This window comes from Lagopus leucura, unplaced genomic scaffold, assembly GCF_019238085.1.
Source record: "Lagopus leucura isolate 7727_CA_CO unplaced genomic scaffold, USGS_WTPT01 Super-Scaffold_100012, whole genome shotgun sequence".
In the NCBI taxonomy this organism is placed as follows: domain Eukaryota; kingdom Metazoa; phylum Chordata; class Aves; order Galliformes; family Phasianidae; genus Lagopus; species Lagopus leucura.
Genome location: NW_024962267.1, coordinates 19,610,797 through 19,625,969, shown reverse-complemented (window position 1 = coordinate 19,625,969; position 15,173 = coordinate 19,610,797). Strand labels below are relative to the sequence as shown.

At 43.3% G+C, this 15,173-nt stretch overlaps 1 protein-coding gene across 7 annotated transcripts in view; it reads left to right on the top strand.

The window, feature by feature from the left end:
* The window catches only part of AGAP1 (ArfGAP with GTPase domain, ankyrin repeat and PH domain 1), a 287,855-nt gene that overhangs the window by 122,124 nt on the left and 150,558 nt on the right, over positions 1 to 15,173 (top strand). For 5 of the 7 annotated variants that reach the window (XM_042874293.1, XM_042874289.1, XM_042874291.1 and 2 more), the window contains 2 exons: positions 4,465 to 4,620; positions 9,313 to 9,405. In XM_042874293.1, coding sequence (XP_042730227.1) covers positions 4,465 to 4,620; positions 9,313 to 9,405 — 249 coding nt within the window. The remainder of the gene's footprint in view (positions 1 to 4,464; positions 4,621 to 9,312; positions 9,406 to 15,173) is intronic. The other 2 variants (XM_042874292.1, XM_042874290.1) reach the window with 1 other exon arrangement.

Below are 15,173 nucleotides of genomic sequence, written 5' to 3'. Positions count from 1 at the left end.
CCCATGGGCTTTAGAGTACTTACTGGGTTGGTTCTGACTGCCGCAAATTTGGCCAGTGTGTCTGCAGTTAGCAGATGGGTTTATATTTGATGCGCGTTGGGTTTTGTGTGTCATAAGCGAGACTGTTCTTCAGATTCACTGACTTGATTTTTATGGCTTTGGATGCTAAATTCTGTGAGTTATATTTATTTGCCATGTGTCCTAAATTCAGTGCTCGACTCCAGTAAAAACATGGTGCATTTTGAACCAGCATCAGAATCTTATTCAGACTGTTGGCAGCCAAGTGGAGGTAGGTGTGCGTGAAGGGAAGCGTTGCCAGCAGGGCTTTATGGAAGAAGTCTGTGTAGGATTACTGTGTCTGGGTGAACTAGAATGCCCAAAGTATGTTATCACTGAGGATTTATTCCTAGAAAGCAAATCACCTCAAAATCCATGAGACTGTACATCCATGCAATAAGTATAAAATGATCCTGTAGGATGAGAAAATAGTAAAAAGGTAGCATTCTACAGAGTCCTTACTGTGCTTAGGATAGAAATCTTTGCTGTGGCATTTGATTCCTGTGACAAGGTCCTGCTGAGGAGGAGAAGTGGGAGAGCTGAGCTGCCCATGGATGTGAAGCTGCCATGCCCAGCTGGGGCATCTGGGGAATTGGGGATGAGGATGGTGACTGGGAGAGGTAATGGGCAAAACCTGGACTGGATGATGCCAGATGTTGTAGCAGTTGTGGAGAATTTGTGGTGCAGTGAAGGGACAAATGGTGGGGAGTAAGTTATTCTTTGTTGGCATTGAGGTGACGTTGTATGGATCTTTGTGGAGAATTGTCTTTGTTGATGGAAGTAAAGTTTGTGAAGGTTGTGTTGTTAACGTGATGAATATTTATTTTAATCGCAATTATTAAATATGTTTCTCATAGAAGTGAGTGGTGTAAGTTGCTGGGGTCAGATGCTGAGGTTTTGGTGGCTGGAATGGCAGAGCCTAGCACTGCTCCGGGTCGGATCAGAAGCAGCTCCAACTGCTCTGGAAGGACCTGCTGCTGACCAGAGTTGGTCTGTGAGTTATGCTGGGGTGGGCCTCTGTGAGAGCAGGTCTAAAGAAGGGGAAAGTGCTTTGTAACAGCAGCTGGAAGAAAGGAGTGAGAGATGTGAGAGAAGCAGCCCTGCAGCCACTAATGTGAGTGCAGGAGGTGCTCCGGGCATGCAGCAGCAGTTCCCTGCAGCCCAGGAGAGACCTGTGATGGAGCAGGCTGTCCCCTGCAGCCCATGGGGACCATCTGGAACACGTCTCCCCATGCAGCTGCGGAGGAACCTGCGGTGCAGCAGGAGGCCCATGGCTGCTGCTGCCCTTGGAACTGTGCTGGAGCAGTGCCTGAGGGGTGGCCCTATGGTTTGGAGCAGTGTTGGAGCTGTGCTTGGAGAGCTGCAGACTCTACATCCCACACAGGATCAGCTGTGGAAGGGCAGCATGCATGGGAGAGGCCCACATGGGGCAGGGGAAGGGAGTGACCACGCAGGAGCAGCAGAGCTGGAGCATTATGAGCTGCCCACAGCCCCATTCTCCCTTGCCGCTTAGGGGGAGAAGGCAGGAGAGAGTGAGTGGAGGAAGGTGGTGTTGTTTGCTTCAGTCTGTTAGCAGGAGGCAGTGCATTAAGTTCATCTCCTTGTACCAAGTCTGTTTTGCCCATGACAGCAATTGGTGAGGGATCTCCCTGTCCTTAGATCAACCAGTGAGCCTTGTTCACTGTATTTTCTCTCCCTCTTCTTTTGAAGACAAGGAGTAAGAGCAGTGTAGTGTTGATGAGCTGCTTTGTTAAATTACCACAGTTACCTTGTTTTAGCACAAAAAGGCACAAATGCATCATTGTCAAGATTTACAGTATTATGAAGCATGCATAGCATACATAGCTACATCCTTTTGTTTTCAAGAACTTGTGGTTCACATCCTGTCATCACTGTAGAATACTTTAGTCCTTCCTTTGTACTATTGAATGTTCTTTCTCATACAGAAAGAACAGGCTTCTTAATTCTTCAGGCATGATCGTTCTTCTTTTCTTCCACCATCTTCATCACTTGTTCTCATCTTTTTTTCCCTCCTGTGTTGAGCCTTTCAGCTGCGTGGTTCTAATCTTAGATGTGTTCTGTACCTTCAGTTCGGGTTATTCATTACTTGCTTAAATTTCCTTCTTTTTCCTCCTCAGTTTGGCAAAAAGGGCCAAACAGCAGGTCCTTACCACTGTGGTCCAAAAGCCATTCCTTTAGACCAGTTACTTGTTTCAGCATCTTTGGTCTCCTTTTCTAATCTCTAAGCCATTTCATAGCTGCTGAGTTTTCAGATGTTCTCGTCCTAAACCTTCCTTTGTCTGCCACAGCCCTTCCTGTGATTCTTTGGAGGAGTGATCTCTGATTTTTGCAGGTTTGTTGTGTGTTTTCCTGCAGGTTATTTACTGCCCTGCCCATTTGACCTTTTACTTGCTATCTCAGCAAGGCACCATACAGAAAGGAGAGAGAGGAAAGTGAATGTGGGGTAGATTGAGGCCAGTTCTTCACAGGTAGTTCTTCTCGTTCATTATCGCTTGCTGATAGGACTAAAGTGATCAGTACTAAAAATGATAATTCCAGCTCTTACTCTTGTATTGGCTTTGTTTTAGTCACTTGGGCCACTTCCAAATTCTGCTTGCTACTTTCTCTCTGTACCTGAAAACACTGTAGGAAAACCTCAGTCAGATCCTCTGTTAGTTCCAGTACCCCCATACCTCTGGCTTCCTGGCAGCAGCCCTTCTCTAACTCAGAAGGAAGGGCAGATAACATCTCATATCCTTTTCTTAAAGGGAAAACGGGACACTTTTCTCCATCAGAAAGTTTGTTTCATGAGTTGTAATTCCTAACCTGTAGGACAGAGTATGAGGAACGTTGGCATGTATTGACTTTTAGAAGTGATAACTCCTGGATTTGTGGCTGTGTTGATCGACCCTTTAGTGCAAGCAGGTGCTTTGGACTCATGCCTCTTTGTTTTAACCTTTCTCTTCTTGAATTTTGAAAGAAAAGAAAGGAATTAAACACCGAAGAAAAACTTGAAATTTCTGAAAGAAATGTTCAGTGGATGATGCAAAGAATTGTCTCCTGCTTGGTTCTCCTTCAGGGGTTTTCCCTTCCACTTGAGATCCTGATCCTTGCTCTGACCTCTGAGGGTTGTGTTATGGAAGTGCTTGTATTGCTGTGCCTTCCAAGCAGGTTATGGCAGCTCCCTGTGTCCCTAGCAAAGGGCAGTGCTGAACAGCAAACACTGGACTGCCTTCTTTACCTCTGAAGCAACCTGGTGAATTCCTAGCTTTAGCAATTAAAATGAATTGCCTCATGTGAAGTGCTGTGGGAAAATCCTTCTCAGGCATCCCATAAGTACCCTATTTTACCTTCTCTCCTTGCTTCTTATAGGAAACTCAATTGCTTCAAAGGTATCTTTTCACCTTCTGATGAGCATTGCAGATCATTTCCCTCTCATAAGTTACCTTGGAGATGTTACCTTGGACTTCTTCTTCTCTTCCATTGAGCTTCTCTCCAAAAGCCTCTGGAATTCTCCATCTTTGCATTGCCTCAGTCCCCACTCACCATACATAGCATGCGTGTCCCCAGAGGATGCACGTGTACCTCACAGACAAAAAAAACAAACCTGTAAATTATCTCTGCATCCTTCTTAATGATGTTTTTAATGCTCGTTTGTTATGTCTAATAAAAAATCAAAACATTAATCACATTTTGGTACTTTTCCAGTCTGTTTTCCTTGCCTTTCCGCTATTAGTCACTTGTGGCATCAGTTCATTAATAGCTCTGTGGACTCACTGAGTGACTGAATTTCTTAGGAGTCTATGATGTAACTTTACGTTTGGGCTGCTTTGATTAAATTGGAGTGTCTTTTAAGCTCTGTATCCCTGTGCCAATGGTTTTCATGGCTTCAGCAAATGTCTTAACAGCTACCTATTACTACAGGAGCCATTTTACAGCCTTGGTGGATTGTTTTTTCATTTCCTTGATTAGCTCTCAGCGGGCTGATGATTCCAGACTAGGATTAAGTCCAGCTATGCAGTTCTGTTGCTCTAGATATTTTTTCTAGGTTTGGAGGCAGAATTGAAGTAGAAAAGTAAAACGTACAGCCTTTCCCCAGTGTTTTGCTTGCTCTTACGCTAATACAACAAATGAAATTGTTTATATCCATCTAGGGGTATATTGTGTAGAATGCCATTGTGCCTGAAATATTCGGGTTTAAAATAAATAAATAAATGAAGGCACGGAAAAAATATTTAAAGCCTTGCCATGGAAATGCATGGAAAAATGGCAGTAGGGGCAGGCCTGCTGTGTTTCTGAGCTTAGGCTGCTATTCTCAGGTGCCAGGACTAAATAAGATGCAGCTGAGGATTGCAATTTCTTGAAAGCAGTGTTACCGCTGTTTAAAACTGACTTTAATCCTTGCAGACCAGTAATGGAGGAGGGAGTTTAAGTGATTATTCCTCCTCTGTCCCATCAACTCCAAGCACCAGCCAGAAGGAGCTACGGATTGATGTTCCTCCCACTGCCAACACACCAACTCCTGTCCGTAAACAGTCCAAGCGCCGATCCAACCTCTTCACGGTGAGTGAGCCAAGGAAGAGACTGTTGCTGTGTTTCTAGTCGTGCTCTGTGACCATGGCCTGAGCTTCAACCCGCTTGACTTGAGCTGGTCTAATCCAGACAGGAGTGGTGAGGTGGATCTTGAAAACAAAAAGCACTTTAGAATGACAGCAGGGCTGTTCTCTTTGAGGATGTAAAGCAGTCAAGTCACCACGCTGGGAAGTCCAGCGGATGAATTCTGGAGCCTTAGTGTGACTTTGATTATAAGATCTGCCCAGGTTCCCTAGGTTCCCACCTTCAGTGACCGAAGACAAAGCTGAGCCTCTGCTCCTAAACCCTGTCCTTGTTCTGAATAATTCTGCTGGCTCGGGGCTTCCTTGTGAGGTATCCAGTGTTTGTAGAGAGCTGTCAGCCATGGGAATTCTGTGGGGTACTGGAAAGCAGTTGCCCCGTGAGCCTTTGATTACTGCTTTCCCAGAGTTAAAAGGTACGATGGAGATGAAAATGACTTCTTATTTTCTTCCTTCCTAGAATATCTGGGTTTTGCTTCATTGAGAGGCAAAAAAAAAAACCAAACCAAAAAAAAACCCAACCAAAACACTTCAACTGGTCCATAGTGATTGACCTTTGCTATGCACAAGGGCTTTGGGAAACAAGAATGAAGCTTTGAGTGATGGTTCCCTTATTTTAGCCATCTCTCTGTAAGCTTTGGGATTGTGTGTAATTGTGGTTTTATAATCAGTTTTTTGACACTTCTAACCGTGCTTTCTAACAAACACTCTTGTGCAAGCTCTTTGGTGACTGCAGCTATGCAAGAGTTGCATTTGGCAAGCCATGTTCTCCCTGTTCTCATCAAAAGTTTGTATTTTGTATTCCAAAGCTGATGTCCTGCTCACTTCCCAGCGCTGGTCGGCTGCTCGCTCCTATCCAGGGAATCACTATGAGAAATGCTGAAAACTTCTAAACAAGGTCTGATTCCTCAGCCCTTAGCAAGTAAAAAAAGTTTTGCCCTGGTTTTGGAGTGCTGAGTGGCAGCACAGTCTCACAGGTCATATTTGATGTGCCCGTCTTGCCGGTGGTATTTTGATTTAGATCTTCAGCCTCCTAGAAAGGAATGCAAATGATGAATTTTCGTTGAGGTAGTTTGAAAAATGCAAGTTGAGTGTGTGATGAGAACTTGCCATGTTTTGACACCGAGGTTTTATAGCAAGCGTGTGTGCATCTCCCTGCTGCTCACAGGGCTCGTGCTGAGGAGCACTCGTGAGTTATTAACTCCACTAGATGTCAGTGTCATCCTGGAAACCGAGAGCGCAGCCATAAATCTGGGAGCCCAGCCGAGACCACCAGAGCTTGGTGGGAGCGTGTGCCGACCATTTCCTGCCTCGAGTGTGCATCAGGTGCTGAGAGGGCTGTTCAGATGCTGTTGACATTTGGAAAACTGTGGGTGATTTATATTGGAGTAGGTGTAAATTTGAGAAAGCGAATGAAGAGAAACATACGCATCTGCAGTCGAGGAAGAGCTCTGAGAGGAATATGAAATCAGCTGCGTGTTACCAACAGATTGAACAGACAGGTTTGCAGTAACTAACAGCACAGGGAGAACCGTCTTGCCTCGCACAAGAGGATGTTGATAGTTGTCTTAATGTCAGATAACCTGGGGAAGAATCAAGTGCTGTGGGGAAAAAAAAAATGTCTTTTCAGAATTAGTTTTGTCTTTTGTGTTGTGACCATATTGAATACAGTGTAATCCCTGTCCTGGAGTTTGCTGACCCTGCTCCTAACGCTGCTCTCATGCCATGTCAGCCAAGCTGTAATCTGGAATTACCAGACTGAACAAATAGGTGACATGTCTATAAAGAAATAGATGGCCTGTCTGCTAAGAGCAAAAAGGTGAAGCTGTATCAGTTAGCTGTGTTTAGTTTGCTGTGCTTCTTTCCTGGACTGTTACTTGCATACAATTAGTACCACTTGCATTTGTCTAATTGCAAACTGACCCTTGTTACATCCCGTAGGTAATACGTTTAGTTTCTTCCATTAAGTTCTTGTAGCACTGGAAGAAAATTGGGTTAAGCAGAAAGAAGATGTGATTTTTTTTAAAAACCTCTTACAGCTTTTGATTTGGAATAGGACCGAGCATTTTAGCCATGTTAACCATTTTAAACATGTGCTTGCTGAAGCACATTATAGGTGGTATCGTTATGACTTGGGTGGATATTACTATTTTCTGCAGTAGGAGGCTACCTACTTCGGCTTCAAAATAAAGCAGAAGGGTAAATGTCTTCTGTTTTTGCACAGTACAACTAGGGATGATTAAACTACTGTGCAGCACAGGTGAGGATTTACACCTCAGCAAAGCACTGGTTGTTACTTCTTGTTGGATTTCTTGTGGGCTGAATGAGTTTCAGGTACAGTGAGGCAGCTCCGTTCACATGTCAGTATTACCTGTCTTACATGATTGCAGGTTTGCAGTCATGACCTTTTAAAAAGTTAAATAAACCTCTAGTTCAGTGTATTAGAGACCAGTACTGGTACTTCTTGGGCTGTGGGTGCAGGATTCTGGTTGTGCCCGAGCTCAGCTGCTGTTTTTTCCTGGGTTGAAAGCAATCTCGTTTCTAGGCTCTGATTTGGGAAAGGTTTAGTGTTGACGTAAGGCTGCATATGACTTCCGGTGCAAAGGGAAAATAGGTCAAATGGCATTCAGGCAGGTTTTGTTTTTGTTTTGTTGTTTGATTTTTTTGGGACCTCCTCTGGTTTGCTGTAAAGTTTTAAATAGGATTGCTGGAAGCGTTAACGTGACGTCAGAGGAAATCCTAGCAAATGTTGATCCGGTGTGGTTTAGTGTCTGTTTTTCAATTTATATGATCTAAAATGAAATGGATGCATTATAAATACAAAAGCATGAAAGTCTAGGGTACCTCCCTATTTGACTACATGGTATAAACAGTGGAGCCTGATAGAATTCTCCCTTTGAAAACTGTGTGTACTCTTATTACCAGCAGCCAGAAGGGATTTGACTAACATCCCTTCCTAGATTTCTATGCTTGAAGCATTTGACAACGTTTTGCTTTGTAGCATTTCCCCGCTACGTGCAGCGTTCATTTCTGCTGCAGTCACTTTTCTGCAAGAGAAGATGTGATGATTTAAAAATAAATGAATGAGTGCATAGTATTTAGATTGCTTTTCAGAGACGGGATCCTTTCTTTTAAAACAAGACAAAAAGAAACATTCAAGTTGACAACTTCCCTCCCAAGGATTTGGCTACCTTCATTGAGTTCCTTTAAAATGTCACTTAGGGCCGCTTTGCGCCATTGAAGTATTGTTTTGTGTTTTATTATTGGGAAGTGGCACTTTCAGATTCAGAAATCTGTCTTGAAGGAAGAGGAACAATAGTGATCTTGAACATTGGATTTCATCCCTCCCACTTGTTTTGCTTTCTTTCATTTATTCTTTGTTTAATTCCCTGCCATGTCATTCCATTGCCCCTAACCATAGTAACTAGTGATAGGAGCCTGCTCCCGGCAGAGCCGGGAAAAGCACAGCCTCCCCGCTGGGTAAATGTGCTGCTTAGGATGCTGTTACTTGAAGTCTTCCTCCGTGGGCTTTTTCCCTCCCCTTGCCTCCTTCCCCTCGTCCCCTAAAGCAACGCTTGGGGCATTTTCTTCCTTCCATCCCTCCGCCTGCTGAATGGGGGAATGTGGAAAATGGGTATTAAGTCCCGATGTCACTGCCTTTCAGTCATGCCTTTATGCCAAAAATCAAACTCGGTGTCTTGTACTCTGGTTCTCATTGGCTTTCCGTTGTGGCACTGGACACCGCAAATGCACTCGTTTCATACATCATCTGTGATTTGAAAAGCGCATGAAAATGTTTTCCCATTTCCAATATTGTGTGAGTAATGTTCCTATTGAAAAGTAATGGAGTGAAGTTGTCACTTGTCAGATCAGTTATTAAGGAGGATGACTTTCAGCTCTTCCTTTTCTTTCTCTTTCTTTTTTAAAATAAAATAAATCTGTCAAAATGAATATACTTGTGTGTTCTGTCACAGTAATCGACCAGAATCTGAATGACTTCTTAAAACCCCTGTAGTCACGAAGGGAGCTCTGTGAGCTCACTCCATAGGGCAGTTCTCCTCAGAGAAAGCCAGGTCAAGTTTTAAACGTTTATTTAATTTTTCTCTTGTTGATGTTTCTTCTCTCTGTTCACAAGAGTGTTTTTCAACCTCAGCAGGTACCTATTCTTGAAATTCCAACTTTCTGAGCGTGGAAAAGTAGGGGAAGAAGAACTGTAAACTGGTGTGATCAAAGAACAAAGTTAAATGAATGTGATCAGAGGCAGTGTCATGGCTAATGATCTTTCTAAAAACCTACAGATATTAGTTATATTACCCATATAGGTACATATTTATGTATATATGTCAGATTTTCTCGACAAGAAGCTGCAGCCTTCTTCAAGTAGCGCTATAAACTTCAGCAATGTGATCTGCTGGCTGTTCAGGCAGCGAGGCTGGAACTCTTTGAAACCCAAATCCCATTTCAAACAAGTGGAGGGCTGCAAATTGGAAATGGTAATTAGGTATTCAAATTCATTCAAATGTAGGGACTGTCGTGTACTTTTGTAGGTTTTCCCCCTCTTGCTTTCGGTATGTTTACGTGTCAAAATACTTCTTTAAAAATAATAATAATAAATAACACCAACTTTGTTTTTGCTCTGCAGTCTCGGAAAGGGAGCGACCCAGACAAAGAGAAAAAGGTCCTGGAGAGCAGAACGGACAGCATCGGGAGCGGCCGTGCGATCCCAATTAAGCAGGTATGCAACCAGCTTTCTGCTTGCCGTGCTCGGAGATGCACCTCGGGTCTGCAGCGCCGCGAGGCCGGCCCGCGCTCCAAGGCTTGTTTGATGTGCTCCAGTGATGAATGTGGAAGTCACTCACTTGACATCAATTAGGAGAGGTTCCTATGTGTATTAAAATAGGATCATTAGAATAAGAAGAGGGAAAATGTGACAACAGGCCTAATGAAGTGCAGTCTGCCGGCCTGCATATGGAGCGCGTTTCTCGGCTGCGCTGGCTTCAAAGGCTGCCTTTGTAGAGCCGGCTTTGATTGGGCTGTGCACTGCCCATTTGACGGGGGAAAATCAGCGTGCTGCACAAGAGCCCCTTGTGATGGCAGGAATAGCCTGATGTGGCCCTAATTTGCTATCGCAGACGGACATCTGAACACAGTTTCAGGCTGGTTTGTAACAACAAGGCAATTAGTTGTGATAATCATAGCCGGTGTGTCAGCTGTGCACTCTTGTTTGTAATTTGCTAATGAAGGAATTGTAACTTTGATTAGGTTCAGTTTCATTTAGACCTTATTATATAAGAGAACATTTACAGCTGTAATGTGTGGCCTTAATTAAACTTCCTCATTACACAACAGGACTTGAATTCACGGATTTGTTTTGGTCTGTTTTACTAGCCTAGATGCACTTTCATTAGCCTGGAAACTGAATGCTGAATTGTAGCTCTGAACGCACTTTGAAAGGCAAAAGCAATACTGGAATCTAATGCAAAGTGTTTGGGTAAATGAGATCATTTACTTTTCCAAATTAAATTACGCTGAATTCATGCAGTTAAGAACACTGCGCTAAGCATTTGCATGGGGTGCTTTACAAATGGTTTCTGCAGTAGTGTTTGCAAGTATTTGCTTTCATGCGAGCTACCATGCTGCAGGCAGCACCAGTGCCAAGTGAAGCAGCTTATTTTCTTCCCATGCAGTTCTTTTCCAGTTTCTTTTGGTTGCTTTGCTGCTTTTCAGATTCTCCCTTCCCTCTTCCCATGTGCTTCCAAACCTTACCTGGCTCCCGACTCAGCTTGTGGAGGAGTCCGCCATCTCCTGTTTGGTGCTGCTGTTGTGGAGGTTCTTTGTGTATTGTTTTATGCTGGGGTGAGGAAGAGGGGAGATGGCTTTGTACTCACGCTTGTAGTGATTTCCTTTCTCAAAGCAGTTAGACTTGTTGGGGCCATCAGGCCGCAGAAGCCTAGTCGTGTCTGTGAATCTTTAGGAGACAAATTTTAATCAAACACAGCAGTGTGACACCAGATAAGCTCCGTGTTTGGCTCAGTGTTCAGAGGAGGAGATTGCAGGCACCTGAAACAAGCTACGTTTTTTTTTCTCCAGCTTTTGTGTGCTATGAGATGGGTTAAACCGACCGGATTCTTTCAGGTAATGCTAATTAAACAAAACAGACTGCGAGTGCAGCTGAGAATAAAAAATGCATTGGGAAACATGCTTCTCCCAGTGTTTCTTTGATGGGTGCATACTCTTCTAAAATGGCACTGCATGAAATTAATTTGTGTAAAAATACATGTTTAGGACAGGTGAGATAAGCACTTTAAGTGGGATCACGCTGCAGCACAATTAAGGCATCCTCTACAATCACTTGGAATTTCTGTATTGAAAATTTCATCCTCCCACCCCTGCTTTATTTGTGAAGTAAAAGAAGATGGAGCAGGGAGAAAAACAAAACTTTTTTTTTTATTAGAAACATAGAACTTCCAGAGGAAATGGAAATGTGTTTGTGTACTGACGGAGTTTAATGGCAGTTGAAATACACGTATTAGTTTGAAGTGGCTTTTGATTACAAATTGTACTGTTCTGACTTAGTGTAAATCTTTCACCATCAGACAAGGCACTGAAATGAGGCACTGGGGAAGCTTTCTCCTGTCCACTGTTCAGATAGCTCTTACTTAAAGGTGGTGCTAAGTTACATTGCTGATCTGACTGTTATTGGTGCGTTCTACAGGTGTGAGACACTTGGAGCTCTCTCTGAGGGAGTAGAAATTCCTGCTAGAAAACATGATCTCTGTTGCATTTAATGCATTAACTGTGAATAAGACAGAGGGATGTGAAAAGGAACATTCAGACCTAAAAACTTCAGTAATATGTCATGCTACTGTGCTGCTTTCAATGAGAAACCCCTTCCATCAGGATGTTTCGGTCAGTGAATAGAAAGAGAAATCTCCTTTCAGGAAGCTGAATGCAGATTGTAGTATTCACAGAGTTGCTGTGGAAAAGCTTTCTTATTATATTCTTAAAAGACTCTTTTTAATCTTTGTCCCCATGTTTTCCAGTCTTTCCTCCCATTAGCCCAAAAGTCACATTGCTGCACCATCCCAGCCTGCAATTACCAGTCACCTCCAGTTACATTAAACGTCCCACGACTTCTTGAAGCTGCTCTTGAGCAAGGTGCCTTTGCCAGCTTCGTGCACATACCCTCATCTTCTAAGGGAGGCAATGACCAGGCCTTTTTAATCCCACTGTCAGTACTTTGTTTTTCCCTTTGCAGGTGCTTTGGGTTTGTGCATGGTAGTAATACTTATGAGCTGTGGCGATGCGCCTCTGGTTGTAGGGAGTAAATCTAAGCTTGCACTTGCAGCTTGCTGCCTCTCTTCTGTTGATTGAGCTTGTTAGCACATTTAAATAATTATTTTTTAAAAAGCCATGGGAAGGTTTGGGTTGAAATTCAGAGAGCGTTCCGTGTTCCTTGGTACTTGAAAAAAGGGTTATTCAAGAACAGCTAATAGAGAAGTCTTAACGTTGAGATGGTGGACTCAGAGGCCTAGTTATGTGATAGATTTTGTGCTGCCTCACTGTAGGTTCTTCTTATCTACCCAGGGTGTCCCAGAAATCAGAAACAATGTCTCCCAACTTGAAGGAAAGTTAATTGGAGATTGGAGATGTTCTCTTTTCAAAAAGAAAGACAGACAGAAAGAAAACTCATCTGAGCTCGAGGGGTATGCAGAAGTGGAGGGGAAGAACTGGTATTGGGCAGGTGTGTTTCTGCGCCTCTTCCAGTCGAAAGAAGCAGAGCTGAACCTGCTCCTTCTTTCCTCTTATGGACCCCTGAGTTCCTGAGGGCCTGGGGGAAGTAGGCACAGTTGTAAAAGGAGCTTGCTTCCTTGCAAGGGAACACCTCGCTCCTTCCTGACTTTAATTCGAAGCAATGGAGTTGAAAGGGGCTGATTTTCTTATCTTTTCTTCTTTTTTTTTTTTTTTATTTCTGAGTGCTATAACTTCCCTATGCTGCTAAACATGGTTTTATTCAGCTAAGCCATTTAAAACTGTTTTGAAGAACCCTGCAGTTTTTCAGCAGAAACCCAAAATGTAAGCAACAAAAAGTTGGCGAGTTGTCAAAACATGAGTGTTAGCTTTTTGCAAAGCTACTCTAAGGTGAATTGCATTTAGGAGGTTCAGTGTAAGGGAGAAATAAAAGAAAACTGCTCAAAAGTGAGAGGCTGGGTTTTGCTTACGTGGCAGCATCAACGTGCCACCCAGCCCCTGCTCCCAGCTTCCTCAGAGGACTTGGGCTGTGCTATAAGTTCCCAACAAGAATGCTGAGGTTGTGTTTAACACCTTTTGTGTTAGGGAGAAGATTAGGCTGAATGGTTTCCTCGATATGAAATGTCCTCTGCTCAAAACCACGTAGGCTGAAAATGAAGGCTGGTATCTTGATAGCCTGAGTTGAATGCTCTGAAGTGTGTGTTAGGCTCTGTGTCAGAGTGACATACTTTCCAGCATGTTGGGCTTTTTGCAGCGTTTTGGGAAGATTACTTTGTTTTCTGCAGTCTTGCAGTAGAGCATATTCTAATAATAATAATAATAATAAAAAAAAAAATGACAACAAGAGAAATAAAAGCAAGAAGCTCAGCTCAGCGGTGAGTGGGCTTGTCATGTATTAATTTTTCATTGCTGTGGAGAATTGTACATACATAATCACTTGATTGCAGTGGGAGTTAGCGAGCTCCTATGGTGTCATTTGCATAAATCTTGTTAAGTCAATGGCAGTTAATGAAGTACAAATGAGCCTGGAGAAGGTGACATGCAAATCGTGGGTGGCAGATGGGAGGTCTGTTTTTGGGATGGCAGCTGTGTGCTTTTTCTTTTTTTTTTCTTTCTCCCTCCTCTCCCCCCTCCCTCCCAGACTGGAGCGTAAATAAATACGCAGGAGCTTGCCTCGACTTTCTGCTTCCACATTCTCATCTTTGGCATTTGCACTTATCACAGGTGCCCATGTTATTGTACAGCTGAACTATGTCACCTCGACTGCTCCTTTACCAAAAGCCGTCCCACCGAAGGGGTTTGCATTTTGACAGGTGACCCAAACCTTGCTCACAGTGAGCAGTGCTGTGCTTCTTGTGCCCCCGGATTCCAGCGCAGCTCCCGGGTGCATCATTTAGGGAGAGCAAACATGAAACCCTGGCTTGAGCAGAAATGTTCTCATGTTTCATATTAGCTGATGGCATAGCAAAAAATTTGCCATCCATGACTTGCAAAGGTGAACTTCAGAATCCATTCACTTCTCTGTTTGCAAATGGCTGTGTTAATGGAGAAAGCTGAATATCTTATTCAGTCTTTACTTTTAGGTGATATTTCAGATGACCTTCTTTGCCCACTAGCGTGGCACATTTAAATACATTAAAATAATCCTTGAATGAAATTAAGCATTTTGTCTTTTTTACTCCGAAATAAAAATGGTAAACATTTTTAGGGCTGAGATATTGGTGGGGCTCTGCCAGCAAACTGGGTGGGAGTTTTGCTTTTAGGAAGAAGAGCTTTTGATGCCTGAGTGGCACTTTTGTCCTTAAGATGAGCACGGAGAAAAACAGAACTTCCTATTTTATGAAAGGTCACGGTAAACTTGGGAAAAATAATGTTAAAATGCTTTCAACAAATGTCAGAGTTTGTATGAAAAATGTCACTGGTCCCATAACGTCTGCAGTATTTGAGGTGTTGTGTTTTGCAATCCTTTATCAGCCATTCTTTCAAGTGACTTTTAAGTCAAGTTGTGCACTCCCAAGAGTTTCAGCTTTCGTTTGAAGCCTAGCCATTGTATTGTCAATTTTCAGTGCTTTCACGTGTGTCCTTGTCTTTGAGTGTCTCTGAAGCAACGTTCCAAACATTTCCTAACCAGGAAAAAAAATCCATGTTGTTTCTAAGATGTTCTTAGAAAAGCCATGGTACAGAATTGGTGTTTAATTCAGGTGTTTGCTAGTGAACTCTCCTAGATAATCTGTGTACTACTCCACAGAAAGAGTCTTGGGGAAACCAGGCAGTGCTTCATAGGTGTCTGGAGAGAAACTTTGCTGGTAAACTCCAGCAGCTTGCCTCCTGCAGCCCACCAAGCACACGTCCTGTGGTGAGTGAGTGGTGCAGGGGTAGGAGGGGGCAGCTTCTTGTCACCATTAGGCACGTTCAGGCTTAGGCAGTGTGTCTTTGTTTCCTTCTGTGTTTCTTCTCACTGAATCCCCAGTTATCGGTTTGTAAGCTTTTAGCTCAGGTAGGTGGGACAAACGCCTTTATTCCTTATGATTGTCATTCCGTTGAGGATGGCATTTTTGCCTGGTGTAATTTTTCTCCTGCCTGTCTGCTGCTCTGTGCTCCTCAGCTCCCTTCCCTTCCCCTCTTCAGCACTCTCAATCCTGCTGTCTCCTCTCGATTACTATTTTTCCCCTTCCTATCCTCATTTTCCTTTAAGCTTTAGCTCTAGATGGGACATTTCTGTGTAGAGTCAAGCATGCATGGTTTTTCTGC